The 16872-nt window shown below is 28.7% G+C and overlaps 1 protein-coding gene across 1 annotated transcript in view; it reads right to left on the reverse strand.

The window, feature by feature from the left end:
* LOC100206079 (leucine-zipper-like transcriptional regulator 1) overlaps positions 1 to 16872 on the reverse strand; it is a 42388-nt gene that overhangs the window by 13852 nt on the left and 11664 nt on the right. Inside the window, exons 4-11 of the mRNA XM_065807885.1 lie at positions 15919 to 16015; positions 15720 to 15803; positions 14771 to 14825; positions 14520 to 14659; positions 11940 to 12086; positions 11408 to 11456; positions 11115 to 11324; positions 931 to 1014 (exon numbers count right to left, since the gene is read on the reverse strand). Of these exons, the coding sequence (XP_065663957.1) occupies positions 931 to 1014; positions 11115 to 11324; positions 11408 to 11456; positions 11940 to 12086; positions 14520 to 14659; positions 14771 to 14825; positions 15720 to 15803; positions 15919 to 16015 (866 nt within the window). The remainder of the gene's footprint in view (positions 1 to 930; positions 1015 to 11114; positions 11325 to 11407; positions 11457 to 11939; positions 12087 to 14519; positions 14660 to 14770; positions 14826 to 15719; positions 15804 to 15918; positions 16016 to 16872) is intronic.

A 16872-nucleotide genomic window follows, 5' to 3' on the forward strand; every position in this document is an offset into this window, starting at 1 on the left:
GATATCTAAATTAACTATAACAATGTTAGTTTTTTCTAAAAGGGAATATTTGATTTCAAGGTGCATGAACACATACCAACAATATTAATTTTTGCAAATAATTCTTCTTTACTTTATTTACAAAAAGTTTCAAAAAACCTCAGTTTTGCAATAAAACACTTTTTAAAAAGTGATATTAAAATAATTTGTTACCATCGTTACCAGGCCTGTATTATGTCTCTACTCCATTTTCCATGAAAGATAGTTCACCATTTGGATTTAGTTTAAATTATTTTTTTTTAATAGAAAACAAATACCATATTCTTATTCCTTGTCTTCAAAACTATACTGGTGCTAATTTTCATCTGATCACATATATAGTTAAACGATATCAAAATGGCCACTATACAAAAAACCCACAAAATTAGCTGAAGTAATGATATCTTGAAAACCAATTTACAAGGTAGTCTAAGTCAAATAGATTTCAAAGTATGAAGAAAATCTGGCGGGTTACAAACCTAAAAAAATTATTTCACTTTCTTATGGAATATTATTGTAATACTTAAAACACCAATATTTGCAGTAATATAAACCCAATCAGAATTCGGAGTATTTAGGCAAAATTCGTTTTTGGCAAATTTGTATTATTTTAGAATTCAAATAAAAAAAAAAAAGCAAATATAAAACACAATAAATAGTTTTTTAAATAGTTTTTGCATATTTTGAAATCATTTGGAATATAATGTGAAACCATCTAATCAATTACATTAACTAGCAACCTGATTGCTAAGAAAGTGAGTCTTTGTTTACATATATGAATAATTTGGTGAAAGAACTGTAATGGTAGCATTGCGGATAAGTGGTTTGTCAAAACATTTAAAAAAATGTAAACAAAATAAATTAAATAACAAAAATAAAAGATTTAAATTTTCTAATTAAATGAAAATGTACTTCTTTGTTAAGTAGATGTCTAAGTTGTTCACGAAGGACAGGCGATCTTGCAGCAACAATTGAAATATGGGAACCAATTTTTTCCTAAATTTATGAAATAGATAACATGAACACATTGCAATACTAACACAAAATAATGAAAGTATTTTTTCAGGGGCTGCATTAATATATTTTTAATTGTGTTTGTATATCGTTTACAACATGTTGCAGTGTATTAAACAAATGTTTTATTTTTTCCTATTTAACTTAAAATTAGTTTTGAAAAAGACAAAAGAAAAAAACAGTGAAAAAATTACACGCAAATATTGGAAAAATTAACAACAGAAGCTACATTTCAATAGCAACAGTTGAAAATAAAACACTGAGTTATTTTATATTTTTTTAAAAGTGCAATAACCTAAAAAAAGGGCCCAATGGTTATGAAATTCATAAAAAAGAAAGTTATATGACAATTATATCACAATCACCCTGCTACTGGTATCATGTAACCCAGTACTACCTACCCAATGCCCTACTGCCTTGTAGGTGTGTTTTTTTAGGCAAAGGCTAGGAGAAACAAACTCTGATTTAAAAATCCCCTGACTTGAGGCTTAGTTGAGTAAAGGCTTGAGATGGTGTCTCGATAAAAATACTCATTTTGGCCAGATGTTAACTGTATCCTGCTACTGTCTTGTAGAAGACCTCCTAGGTAAAAGTATTTAGGGTAAGCAACATAATTTTGCTAACCAGCCTCAAACCCCTTCTTCATCTTTTACGCAGGCTTAAATGTTACCCTGTGCACAGTCGGCCCAGAGGTGGAAATAGACAAAAAATATTTGTTTGAGAAAGTCTATAAAAATTGTTCATTTAGAACAGTGGTCGGCACCATATTTCCAAAGGGGCCCACTTGCAAAATTCTTGTTTTAGTTGCGGCCCACAGCAATAAATAAATTATATATAAAATAGGTTATATTATCTATATAACAGAATATAGTATAGAATTAGATTATTGAACTAGTAATTGTATTAATACAAATTACATACTTAAGAAAAAAAACACATAAAACACAATTAAAAATTTGATTAGTATTTTGTTGTTGCAGCTAGCACAAGGTCATTCAAATGTGTGTAAGTCAGTCTTGTTCTGTAAACATTTTTTATTATTTTCATGGCTGAGAATGTTTGTTCGCATTGGTAACTAGTGCCATACATACAGATAAGTCTATTTGCATGTTTTTTAAGAACTGGAAAACGTTCCTTCATGACAGCATGCCAGAAAATAATTAAATTTTCACCAAAAGTGCCATCTTCATCTTTTTTTGGTGCCTTTCTTCTCAACTTGTCGTCACATTGAGTTAATTAGTTCATCCTCTGCTTTTAAAATATCAGCTTCTTCAAAGTTCTTTAGAATACTAATATCATTCATATTCACAAAAAAACCATATGCTTTTTTAAGTCTTCAAATTCATTAAATCTGTTTTCAAATTGATCATACAGAGCAGTCACTATTAATGAAAATGACGATAACATTTCCCTTGATGGTTGACATTCATTTAAAGTAGGAAAATGAGTACAACTACCAGATGCAAATTGAGTTTTGTACAAATTAAGTTTTGTCTTCATCACTGTGATGTGGTTGATCAAATCACAAACCAGCACATGGCGGCCTTGTAATCTCTTATTCAGAACATTGAATTATGTTGTGATGTCGCAAAGGAAAGCCAGTTTACACTTAAACTCTTCAATAGACATTGTAATGAATGAAAATTTTTGAGTTACCATGAACTGCAGTACACTTAGCAAACACTCCCAAAATCTGTTAAGAATATTTCCTCTTGATAGCCACCTAACCTGCAAAAAATAGACAAACATTTATTTTTAATTGTAATGGTAAATTATTTATTTTTTGTCTATATACCTCTGAATGAAGAAGATCACCATGTTCATCTTCATTTTGTTCCATTAGCACACAAAATTGACGCCGTTTGAGTGCATTGGAACGTATATGATTGATTGTTTTTACTACAGCTGTCATTACATCATCAATTGTCGCAACTTTAGCGCACAGCGCTTCCTGGTGTATCACACAGTGATATGACATAAATTTGTTAGGAAACTCACCACTATTTCTCAGCAAAGTAACAACTCCTCGAATTCTTCCAATCATAGCAGAAGCGCCATCTGTGACAACTGAAGATATTTTTTGAAGAGGCACTTTCCTATTTTTTAATATTTTGAACAATTTGTCATAAATGTCTTGTCCAGTTGTAGTTGTTTCCAGTGGTTCAATTCCAAGCAGTTCTTCAAATAAACAACAATTCGTAGTGATAAAACGTGCATAAACACAGAGTTGTGCTTTACCGACAAGGTCAGTAGACTCATTGAGAGCGATACTCACAAATTCAGCTTCTGACAGATTGTTTGACAATCTGTCAGTAGTTTCACAACTTGCACAAGTTTCACAATCAACACTGCTAGACATTTTTTGAAACAAATTTTTCTGTTTTTCTAAACAGCTTTTCAATGAGTCGTATTTTATTTTTCTGGTTGTTGAATCAAGAGGATATTTAGTATTGTACAATTCATGTTTTGATACGAAATGACGTTCAAGCTTTCGGTTCCTTTCAGTTCACTAACAGTCTCATTACATATTAAACATAGAGCATTGTTACTTGGCCCCTCAGTGAAGAAATAAATCAGCTCCCATTTTTCATTCCACTGACGTGCATATTTACGCTTTGCTTAATGTTTACCTGACATATCTTTGCAAGTTAATGTGTGTATTTATCAGAGTTGCAACTTCTGAGTAAAGCATCCAAACTCGATAACCGGTTACTCGATAACTGGTTATACTCGAGTAATTTTTGGTTATTCAATTTCCAAATATTGCGTCTTAAAAAACCGGTTATTTAAAACATTAAAGATTTGCCGACTATTTCTTTTATAATACTTATTTCGTAAAAAATTTAAACAATGTAGTATTTTTATTCAAGAAAAGTACGAAAAACATTCTAAAGACGATAACTTTTACCACTGGTATATTTGATATGAAATAGTTTTTACAGCGTTAAATTAATTAAATTGTTGTTTGAGTTACTTCATCTGAACAAATTCGAATGTTGTAATTATTTTTTACGTGCTTTTCGAATGTTTTTATTTTTGTAGAGTAATTTTTTAGCATGATTTAACTTTTAAGTATAAGGATCTTATTTGAAGTCTTAAAGTGCTACAGTGTTAGAGTGCATTAAAATTATTTTTTTACTATGTCTAAAATGACAAGATCTGGTGTTAAAGAGTTTTTTATAAGGAGGCTTTATAAATTTTACAGCCTGGAAAACAACTAAAAGGCCCACAACTACACTACTTTGTATATTATGCAGTTAGGTGGCTTGGGACCCACAAATTATGTAGCAAAGGCCCACAATTGGGCCGCTGCCTACAATTTGCCGACCTCTGATTTAGAATAAAGTCAGATAAATTTTTGAATAAATAAAAAAAAAATATGTTTCTAGCTAATTTCTAAGTTATAATATGGAATTTTGAAGTTGATGAATTTCCAATTTTTTTGTGTATCTATAAAAGTTTAGGTTAGTTTCCATTCAAAATGAATTTACCGACATGAAAATTGATAAACCAATTATGTAAAAGTTGTTTTTAATTTGACTTGGAATATATTTTTGAATAAAAAAATTAAAAATGTGTTATTTTTTTTTTAATTTCTTTCTTTTTCAAAGCTTTTAAAACTTAACTATTTAATGTCATAAATTTATGTCGTTATTTTTTACAAAAAATCAGATTAAATCACAGATTTCTTCAAAAGTGCTAACTTGCCTCTACTCTGTCATACATTTTAAAAATATTTTAAAGGGAAGTTAAAAAAAAGTTAGCACTTATTTTTATTTACATGATTTAAAAAAGTTGAACAGTGATTATTTTTTTCTTAAAATATGTGAATATTTTATTTTTGGTTATTAAATTGAAATTTTTTAATTTTGTATTTGTTTACTTGATATGATTTTGTGTTTTTTTCAGCAAGTAAAATAAAAAATTTAAGTTTAAAAACAGCATTTCCAACACGAGCAATACTTTTATTATTTTGTGTGTTAACTCTATATAAGAGGTAACCCAATAACTGGTTAACATGCAACTCTAGGCACTCATTAGTGATAAAGTTGTTTATATAACTGAGAAGTTCCTGTGTCTTCTTTTTTTTCATCTTATCACCCAATTCTGTAAAAGATTTTCTTTGTTTTGAAAAACATGGTTCTGTTATGTAAGCATCCTCTACTTCATAAATAATATCTTTTAATGCTTGTGAAAGTATAAATGCATATCCATTTTTGTTTGAAATGTTTCTCTTTCAGGCGTTTATAACATTTCCATGTTTTTTCACACACATTTTCAAACTCCAGTGAATCAACTGATAGTTCAAAATTTCTATAAAGTATTTCTTTAATGGCTGAATATGTTATTGAATTTGACTTAACAGTTGTCAGCTTTAATAAAATGTGTGAATCTATTTCTGTGATGTATTTTGCATTTTTATTTTTCTCCATTAAATTTATTTTTTATTTTACTTGCTGAAAAAAACACAAAATCATATCAAGTAAACAAATACAAAAGGATTTAAAGTTTAAATGGCTCATCAGCAGACAAGGAGGTGCAGATTGAATACTTTGCATAACAAAAACTACTGAATAGACAGATATTAGGAGAATTAGTGAAGGATTTCCGACTGATTGAACATCAGAAGAAATTTCGATGCTGCACGAAAAGCTAGTTGAGAAGGATGGTATCATTCCTACTAAAATTGGAGATTTTGACACATAAAAAGGACTGACTAAAAAACCACAAACCAAATCTGATCAAAAAAGCATATGTATTACAGATTCATATGTAAATAGCACTGCCTAGATTTTAAAACTACTTTATCGGTGTCATTTAGATTATAGACTTTAAGTTACAAAAACAGGACCACTTGGTGAACCAATACATAATGCAAAAGACAGAGTTATTACTAAAATAAAAGAAAACACAAGACAGCGATTAGATATGCATTGTAACTCTGGTGAGAAGGGAGGGACATATACAACAGGTTTACAAGGCCTGTGACATTATTTGTAACATTATTGCATAACTCCTGAAATTTGTCTAAAAATGGACGAATTTCAGGAGTTATGCAATAATGTTACACTTAACATCATTACAAATATGTCATGGGCACAAATTAACCACACTCTTCATGGAGTCCTTCATCATTCAACTTGGCCATTTATCGAAGGAAGGTCTAGAAGCAAAAATCAAAGATATTATAAACTATTTAAAACTTCTCTCTCGTAAGACATTGCATCTAGAATAACTTACAGATGTGATGAGTCGTCTTTTAGAGAGATCAGATCCTTGTGTTTTAAAACAAATTATCCATTTGCATCCTCCAAAGTTATGCCAAGATTGTGGTTCAAATGAGCATACAAGCAGATCTCATGAGCGTATGTTTTCAATACCAAAGAGATATTTTGACGGTATGTTTGAAAACCTTATTTATGATTAATTAAAAATTTATTAACATTTTTTACTATTTTAATTTTTTATCTTCAATAATTCTTTCCTTTATAATTTTATTATACTAACATTATTTTAAATCCAAATTTGACAGAATACTTGTTTTTAAATACTAAACTTCTTATCAATAGAACAGTAGAAACCAGACTCCCAAATTATTTAAATTTTTGAATTTTCTTCTCTTTAAGTATATCTAATAAATTTCTTTTTTAATTGTCATCTAAAAAAAATACTAATTTATCAAAAATGACCAAATATGGTAATTTGAACCCACTCCATAAATTTAGTTTAATATCAAAAATTTAAATTTTCCTATAAAAAGAAAAAAAAATATCTTTCTAAAAAGTCCTCAATAAATTTTCTAGAATTTCTTAATCATTAGTTATGATCCTATTTACAAAACTTTGCCTTCTGGGTCCACTGTGTCATGTTACATTATTTCCATGAGGGTACATCTCTAAAAATCAGTTCAATGGTTTTGAGGCCAACTAGTAGTAAGGTTTCCCAAACTCTGTGGTAGCCCTCAGAGAGGCTGATTCCATCAACAGCTTCAAAATATCAGAGTATTAAAAGTGCCATGTTGTGCATGGATGGTGTCCCTGATAATGCTTATGGTGCACATTGTCGAGGCCTATATGTTAAAATTTAAGGTTAATTAACAGGACTGAGACAATTGCATAGCTTATTGCTTAGGAGGCTGTGAATGAGTCATGAAAATGAGTTACTTTTGGCATTTTTTAAGTTTCATTCCGTGAATGAAACTTAAAATATGCCAAAAGTAACCCAAAATATTAAACATAAAAAACCATCCCCACCACCTAACCGTTATAATATATCTTTTGTTAATATTCTTGGTCTGTAAAGCAGATTTAAATCATTTGATCCTTACTTCTTGCAAAATTTACCATACTTGCTTGCTCTTAGTGAGACAAATTTAAATTCTGCTATTACTTCTTCTGATCTCAGTGTTGATGGGTACTATCCTTTAATTTGCAAAGACTCCAATTGTCACAGACTTGGCTTGGGGTATATATACGCATCAATTTACTTATTTGTCATGAAATCAGATTTAAATCCTTTGACCATTCTTTTATGTGCTTCTGCTTGGCTCTATCAACTTTCTCTTTGTTCTTTATCGTTCTCTTTCTTCTCAAGACTGTACTCTTTAAGATGTATTTTCTGATCAAATTAACCTTGCCCTCTCTCTTTACCCCTCTACCAATATTTTTGTTATGGTAGCTTTATTGCTTATCACACTGAATGGCTTGGTTCTAATGTCACTGAAGCTACTGGCACTAAAACCTATAACTTCTGCATTTCTCAATATCCTACTCAGATAGTTAACTTTGTGACTCATATTCGCAACAACCCTAATCATTTACCTTCACTCCTTGATTTATGTCTTGTTTCTGATCCTATCTTATGTTCAGTTTCTTCTTTTTCTCCTTTAGGTGGTTCTGACCATGCAATGATCTCTTTAAATCTAATGATCTCTTTAAATCTTTAATCTCGTACTTCCATTTTGAACTCACCCTATCATTGTACTACTTACTACTACCCTAAACCTGACTGAGATTCTTTTTGTGATTTTCATTGTGATGGTCATTGGGTTGATGGCTTTCCTCACTCAGCTGATAAATGTGTCTCCTATGTAACCTCCTGGATTCAGCAAGAAATGGATGCTTTTATTCCTTCTCTTCTATTCCAAGTCAAGCGTCATTCTACTCCATGATTTTCACCCTCTTATGCAGCTGCTGATCTACCACAATCATTTTTTTTATCTTTTTCAGAATAACAACTCTCTTCTTCTTGAGAACAAACGGCTATTTATTGTTACAAAAAATCGATGTAAAAAGGTGCTATCTGAAGGTAAGCTCCATTATTCTCAGTTCACTAAATCTTGTATCTTATCTCAGAAGTTAGGCTTTAGAGACATTTGGAAAATCTTCAACAGCATCATTAACAAGGGTAGGTCTAATATTCCATCTCTCATTCATTGAACTGATCTTATTGCCTTTCCCAAGAATAAGACAGAACTATTTGCAAAGAACTTTTCTTCTAATTCGACTCTTGAATCTTATGGCCATTCTCTTTCTTCCTTTCCAATTAAACAGGTTAACCCATTGTTAGACATTCAAATCACTTCAGCTTTAGCAGTTGCTAAAGTCATATTTCAATTGAACTCATCTACGGCTTGTGGCCCAGACAACATTCCTGTCATTGTCTTACAAAAGTGTTTTCCAGAACTCTCTTCAATTCTCTCTAAACTATTTAATAAATGGTTGACTGAGTCTTGTTTTCCTGCCTGCTGGAAAATGATATCTGTTGTTCCAGTTTTCAAGAACACCAGTGAAAATTCTGACCCCTAAAATTATTGTCTGATCAGCCTTCTTTCTGTTATTAGGTCTTTGAGTCTTTAATGAACAAATTTCTCACATCCCATCTTGAGTCAAAAAACTTACTGTCATACAATCAATACAGTTTTCGATCCTCTCGCTCTACGGCTGACTTACTAATCGCTTTGAAAGAAAGACTTTATTGTGCATTAGATGGCTAGGGCTATTGCTCTTGACATCTAAAGCTTTCGACAAAGTTTAACATGCCGGTCTTCTCTATAAGCTTGCTTTATATGATGTATCTGGGAAAGTTTTTAAGATTATCAAATTGTTTCTTTCTAATTGCTTTATTAAAATCATCCTTGAAAGCCAACACTCTTCTTTATTTCCAGTAACTTCTGGGGTACTTTAAGGTTTTATCCTTGATCCTATTTTGTTTCTTATCTACATTAATGATCTTCCTAACAACCTTACATTCTAGTAGCTCTTTTTGCTGATGATTCAACTTATATATACTCCTGTCTTCTCTTTTTGATTGCTTAAAACAGGCAGCCAATTTTGAACCTGATTTCACTTCTGTAACAGATTGAGGCTGCAGTGGGTTGTAAATTCTATCTCAAACAAAACTCAGTTATTTACCGCAAACAACTATCGCAGTACTGTTAACATTCCTATATTAACGAATGGCAACCCTCTCACTGAGTCCTCTTTTTTATGTCTTCTTGGATTATTATTTAGTACTGACCTTTCATGAAAACCATGTATACATTTGATTGCTAATTTCGCATCTGCTAAGGTTGTTTCTCTCTATTGTGCTTACCATTTTCTTGAGTCTCTTTCCCATCGTCCGTAATTTACATCTCTTTCTCTTTTCTATAAATACTACCATAGACGCTGCTCAAAAGAGCTAATGTCTCTAATAAAATCAACTAAAACTCATTCTTGTTAGACTTTTCATTCAGCAAAACCCCATTCGTTTACTGTATCTATCCCTGAATGCTCTAAAAACTTTTATTCATTTTGGTTTTTCCCCTGCACTTTAACTCTTTGGAAACTCTCTCCCATCTTCATGTTTTGCTGATTCATACAACCTACAACTTTTCAAGTCTTTTGTCAACCGTTTACTTGCTCTATAACTCTCTTCTTGTTTTCTAGTAACTTGCAACTTTATAGTGGTTACTTGCAGCCTTGTTGGTAGTGAACCAGAATTTAAAAAAAATTTCAGTCAGCTGGTATTTTAAACATAAGTTAGAGTAATGATTCTGATAATCTCAATAAAATTATATTTGTTTTAAGACTTGAAACTTGCTTCATTTCTTATTGCTTTTTGTATATCTTAGCTTATAAATTAGAGACAATATTTTGACAACATTAGGAACTCAGCAAAAAAAAGGTAACAATACTTTGAATAATACTTAGTAAGAAGCTTCTTTCACCACATCCTATCCATTGTTGGAAATGCATGAAGGTCATCCAAATATAAATATTGGGTCTAACTAAAAACTAGGTTCAATTGATGAGGACACAAAAATTAAAAAAAGTAATTATCCAGTGTAACTAGCAACTAGCTAGCAATATTCACAACTATTGAGACAGCAAATGGTTGTAATGATTGTTAACTAGATTTACTAGCAACAACTCTTAAAAATGAAGACAACTAAGCTATGAGGATTTTTAGCTACATAAGCTGGCAACTAATTAGCTACATTTTACAGGGACAAACCCAAACATGTTTTGGTAATGCTGGTGCAGTATGGACATCCAAAACATTTTCGTTGTTTCAGATATTTACACCTATATAATGGTCATAACATAAGGCAACAAGTTTTTACAATAAGGTTCCTATATAATTGGATGTTTGATATAATAAAACAAGAATGGCCAGCACTGATTGACTAGATAATGCCCGATCAAAAATAATGTTACTCAAATTCACTAATTATCTGAACCACTTTACTTGCCAAACTTAGCTTTATCTGATTTTTGGCTATTCAATTTAACATAAAAACCCATGATGACTACACTGACATCAAAAGTAAAAATACAAAACACTTAAGCAAGCTATTTCAAAACACACCCAAAGAACAATATATTAAAACATTTAACAAATAGTATACAACTTTGTATAGATATTCATGAAAATCATTTGGAACATTTAATAAAATAAAATTAAAAAAAGTTTTTATAATATAGAAAAAAAAAGTTGGTTTTTTCTTTATACTTCTTTGTTTGAAAACGTTTCTATGGATTCAAGTACTTTTAAGAATAAATAAAGTAGGAATGTTCATATTTAAAAGTATAAAGTACCTCTTCACCATTAAGTGAAAATGTCATATCACAAAATTGCCTGCTTTCCAAAAGTCTACCAAAATCTTCTTGGAGAGTGCATCTTGGGTAAGATGAAAAAGTAAAATAAAAGAGTTCACCACTACGCACATTGTTATCAACAGTTCCTCCAAAGACATACAAACGATCACCAATAACGTCTGCATCATGAAATAATCTTCCATTCGGCAACTAAAATACAAATTTTTGTTTTAAACTTTTTTAAACAACATCATGTAAACATAAAATATAACTATAAAATGTTTTTGACAAACCTCGCCTTCAGTTTGAATGACATCCCATGTTTCTGTTTCAAGATCATACCTGGTAAAATTAAATGCCAAATTTTTTAAAATTAGTTTTCAAAATTTAAAGTTCCTATTTAAATTTTTTTCTTCACCCAACTTCAAAAAAAATAAAAATTATTTACCATAAATATATTCTCATTTATCGATATAATAAGGATTTTTTTTTTATTATTTATGACGACAGTGATGTTAAATTTTCATCATGGCTTGACAATATAAAAAAATTAGTTGTTTTATTTTTATTTTTTTGTAATATAACTGGAAAAATAGTAAGTTAACAAAAATAACATAATATTAAGTTGTTTGTGTTAACACTAACACTAACATTGAAAGAAAATTTTTTGTAAAAACATTTTAAAAACATTAATAACTGGTTAACTTTATGATTGGATAAATGAAAATCTAATAAAAGCAGAAGCTGTTAGTTTTATTTAGTTAGGAATTTTATTAGTATACTTTAAACTAGACTACATAAAAGTATTATTATAAGATATCATACCAGTAAAGGTCATTCGGCAAAGTGTTATCAGCTGCACCACCAAAAACATATAAATGTCTATCATGAGTAACCATTGTATGTCCATATCTGCGAGATGGTGGTGGAGGCGTACCTTTCAATAAATGCTCAGTTGTAATTCGAGTCCATCTAATTATAAAATAAAAATAAAAAATAGTGCTAACAAATAAAAAAATAAAATTTTTCTGTCATCGCAGTTTATGTAATAACATACACACATGCACATATACTTTGATTAGGCTTGGTGGGGCACTACAGTCAACTTATTTTTTGAACACCAATTAATCATTTCAAAAACAATTAACCTATTTAAAATTAATTAACTTTCTTGAAATCAATTAATATCTTCAAAATCAATGAAACTTTTCAAAATTAATCAATCTTCTCTAAATTAATAAAAATCTTCATAACCAATTAAACTTTTTAAAATCAATTTACCTTTTCAATCTTAACTAGTTGTTTTAAAGCTTTTATAATATTTATAATTTAAATTAAAAGTTAAGTTTAATTTAAATTTAAAGTTAAGCAACTCAACTAAGAGACTACTATTGCTGAGAGACCACAATTGCTAAGTGACCATTATCAATAATTACTTATGTAACAAGTGAAAGCAGTGAATACTTGAGGAAAGAATGCAATAAATAAAGCAAATTAGTTTTCCATCAAAACAAATTTAGACAGTTGTCAAGGCAAAAATAAATCCTATTAGAAAAGCAGCAATAATTATATTAAATTAATGAACAATATATAATAGACAAAGCACATTAACAATATATAGAATATACAACGTAAACAAAGGTATAAACAGTCTATAGAATAAATCATAAAATTCTTCATAAAATACTTACAAACAAAGATATAAACAGGTCAAATTTACTAAACCAAAATATTTATAAAAATAAGTTTAAAAAGCAAAAACATTAATGCTTATATATAAACTTAATTTATGATTTTAAAATTTTTGATTTGTTTAGTGATAGGGGTGTAGTAGTAGAGTGCATAGAGCACTTTATAAGTGGGAAGTTCCAAGTTTAGGCATTATAATCATTAGTAAATAAAAAAATATAATGCCTAAAAGAAGAAAGTTGATTTCATAAATAATTTGACTTAAAATTTATTATTTTATAATGCCAACAAAACCTAAAATGGGAATTGAATGACAATTCAAATACTTTTAATAGATTGCAAGCATATTGCATTTACTAGTTCACACATTGCTGTTTTAGGATACCATTTAAAAAAAAGTAACATAAAATAGTATGAACATATTTTATTATATGGTTTTAATAATAATAAACTTTTGATATTTTGTTCACAACCTAGCTCACTGTGCACTGTAGAGAAATCAAAACAGTACCCAAAAAAATTTAACGGTCGGACATCGGACATTGTCCGGCTAAAACCTTAGATTGTCTGATCAATTTACAAAGTAATCGGACATTTTGACCAATAGGAATTAAATTCTACAAAATTAAGCTTGGACAGGAATGGGGTGCGATCGAAGACTATTGCTGACCACACAAACGATTTTTTTTGTTTACAACTTGACCACAACTGTTTAGTTTTGATGATTTAAACATTTTAGAAATACGCTGAAAAAAAAAACGTTAAGCTAAACTTAAACTAGGAAAAAAGTTGAAAAAACTAAAGAGTAAGCAAAAAAATCCTTACGAAAAAGAAAATATCTTTAAAATGAAACCATAAAAATAGAAGTTAAAATTACTTTTTGTTTTGCATTTGAAAAAATTACTTAAAACTCATCTTTTAAAACGTTTTATTAAAGCAAAGCATAAAAACTTTTGAACAATTCTTTTTAAAAATAGAAACAAAAAATAATAAAGCAATTAAATTATAGGAAGATTAAATCTAACTTATTCATAATTTAAATTTTTTTAAAGTAACTTAAAAAAATAATCTTTTGAAAGATTTTTAGAAAGACATTGAAAAATAGTTTCAAATGTTTAAATTTATCATAAAAAATACATACTAGAAAAAAATTTTAATATATTTAATTTATGCATAATAAGTTTATTTTAAATGATCATTGTAATTAATTTTTGATTTTATTTAAAGCCTTCGCGTAAAATAAAAACTTTAAAAAAGATCAACGATTAAAAGTTATTCATAATGTAACAATTTTTTTAACTGCATTTAAATTGTTAAAACATCAAAACAGCCGTTGTCAAATTGTAAATAAAAAAAAAAAAAAAATAAGCATTGCCAGTTACAGCGTGAAAATTTAAGTTATCTAAAAAAACATACAATATTAAATTTAAACTATTTTATTAAAAAGTCTGTGATGAAATATTCTAAATAATAAGGAAAGAAACTACAACTTCATTAGACTAACGTTAAATAAACTGAATAACATGACAAAGATTTCAATTGCATAACTTGGTTCCGTAAAACTGTAAAAATTATATTTAAAAGTTTGATCGGACACTGTCCGACCCAAACAAGTTTCGATCTGACATTTTGTCCAGGACTTTATAAAAAATTAAATTGAACCCTGAAAATGTATAACAGTAAAAAAAAATGGTAACAAGCAAATAATACACTTACTTTTTTTCTAAAAAGTGGAACTGAAACAAGTCATTAGTTATTTTAGCACCACTCTGTCCTGAAAAAACGTACATTGAATCTCTTGCAACTGCTATTGGAAAGTTGCAGCATGTTGGAGGACGTTTACCAATTTGTTGGATCTACACACAAAAAAAGTAAATCCTAAAATCTACAAATAAGCAAAGAAGTTATTTAACTCAATTTTTTTTTAACTTTTTAGCTTATTAACTATGCTAAACAGTCCATACTACCTCATTCCATACAGGCATTGGATCAGATAAACAAATGCTCCATAGATCATTCAATCTGAAAAGTATATTTAAATAGATCAATAATTGAAATAATAAATAATTTATTGCTGTATATTACTACTAATATATATATATATATATATATATATATATATATATATATATATATATATATATATATATATATATATATATATATATATATATATATATATATATATATATATATATATATATATATATTCATGATGAGACTATTGATGACAAAACAAATTGTTGAAAAAAGTGTGTTTACTAAATTATTATTACTCTGTTCTATAAGAACATTGAGCACTCTACTTATAGAATACACTAACATAATATATATGAATTGGTGAATGTTAAAAGGGCGGAAATTCAACTATGAAAACTTTCAGGAAACTAAAAAAAACTGCATTTTTGGAGCCTTTATAGCAGGAGGATCCTTTATAAACTTACTATTATCTGGTGATGTAATAAGAGCAATATGGTGTTTTGAGTGAGTAGGTGTGCTTTGTTTTACAGAGAAGGTACAATAGTCCTTAAAATAGATAAATTTAATATATTTATGATTTACATTATTAAAGAGAACTTGATGCAAATATAGGTAGTACTTGAAATCCTAAGCAATAAGCGATGCAGTTGCACCATAACTGCTAATCAACTTAAAGTCAAAACAAAATATATGCATATATAAAATAGCATATGCATATATAAAATAACAAATGCATATATAAAACAACATATGCATACAAAAAATTAATATGCATACATAAAATGTGTACAGCGTAATGTTTTAAAACAAGACCTAGATATAGTATTATAACATAATAACTGTTTATGTTTTATTAATAATAAAACAAACAAAATAAATACTTTAGATCAGGTGTAAACTGTGTAAAAAAAATAACATTTAATAAAAAAAGCATGCCTAGCATTTCCATCATAACCTGCAAACAACCACATGCTATTTTTGTAAACAACAGCTCCATGAGCAGATCGAGCAACTGGAATGCTGTAACAAAATGATAAAAATTCTTATTATCAAAACATTTAATTTTATTGCCTATAAATAAAATATTTTCTACTTCTGAAAATAGTTAAAAAAAAAAAAAAAATTTTAATCTTACTTCCCATTAACTTGCCATTCAATCCATTGACCTGTGTTGAATCTATACTCAAATAAATCATTTTTATTGCGAAGGTTTGAATTTGAGTAAATGTCACCTAGAAGCGGTTAAATATTTTTATTAATGCAAATACAATTAAAAAATAAAAAAAAGCAGGTGCAGAATAATTTTAACAGATTTCAACTTTAATTTTCAAATCAAATTTTATATGAAACTACTTTACTTAATCATATTTCAAATTTTCTATAAAAAATTATATAAAATCAATTCATTAAAAAGGTTCAGTTTTTTACAAATTCAAGCTTTCAAGTTTTTCAAAAAGATTTTCATGTTATTATTTTAAACCTGTATAGAAAACAATTGTAGAAAAGGATTGGACTTGTTAGTAGAAAATTCAAATAACACCTAACTACATTGTAAGCAGCCTAAAGAATCAGAGATTACATGGAAAAGAGTTTCAATCAAACTGTGTAACAACCGTGTTAAAAGGTTTGGAATCAATACTTAAAATATTAAATACTTGTTATAGTAATAAGCTAATTAAAGTGCAGATCTTATAGCTACACAAATCAAAAGTATTCCAACAACATTCAATAAAGTGCACAAAATGGTTGCATGTTACAGCAAAAAAATATGGAACTCTTTAATTACTGAAATAGCCAGTAAAAAACTTAGGAGAGACAAACGATTTTAATATTTTGATAACTAGATATCACTAAGCATCACTATCAGTTCTAAAGCTTTGTTCAAATAACATAATCAATGCCTGTAAATATGTGCATCGAGTTATTAGTAAAAAAGTTTGCAGAGCTGTAACTCTGCAAACAGAGTTAAACTCTGTGATTGTGACTCGATTTGTAAAAAAACATCACCAATATTATAAGCCATAACAAAAAAAGTTTAAAACTAATGTAATGTTACTGAGGTAATATGTAGTCAGACTTTATTAGATGG

This window comes from Hydra vulgaris, chromosome 10 (assembly GCF_038396675.1).
Source record: "Hydra vulgaris chromosome 10, alternate assembly HydraT2T_AEP".
Classification (NCBI taxonomy): domain Eukaryota; kingdom Metazoa; phylum Cnidaria; class Hydrozoa; order Anthoathecata; family Hydridae; genus Hydra; species Hydra vulgaris.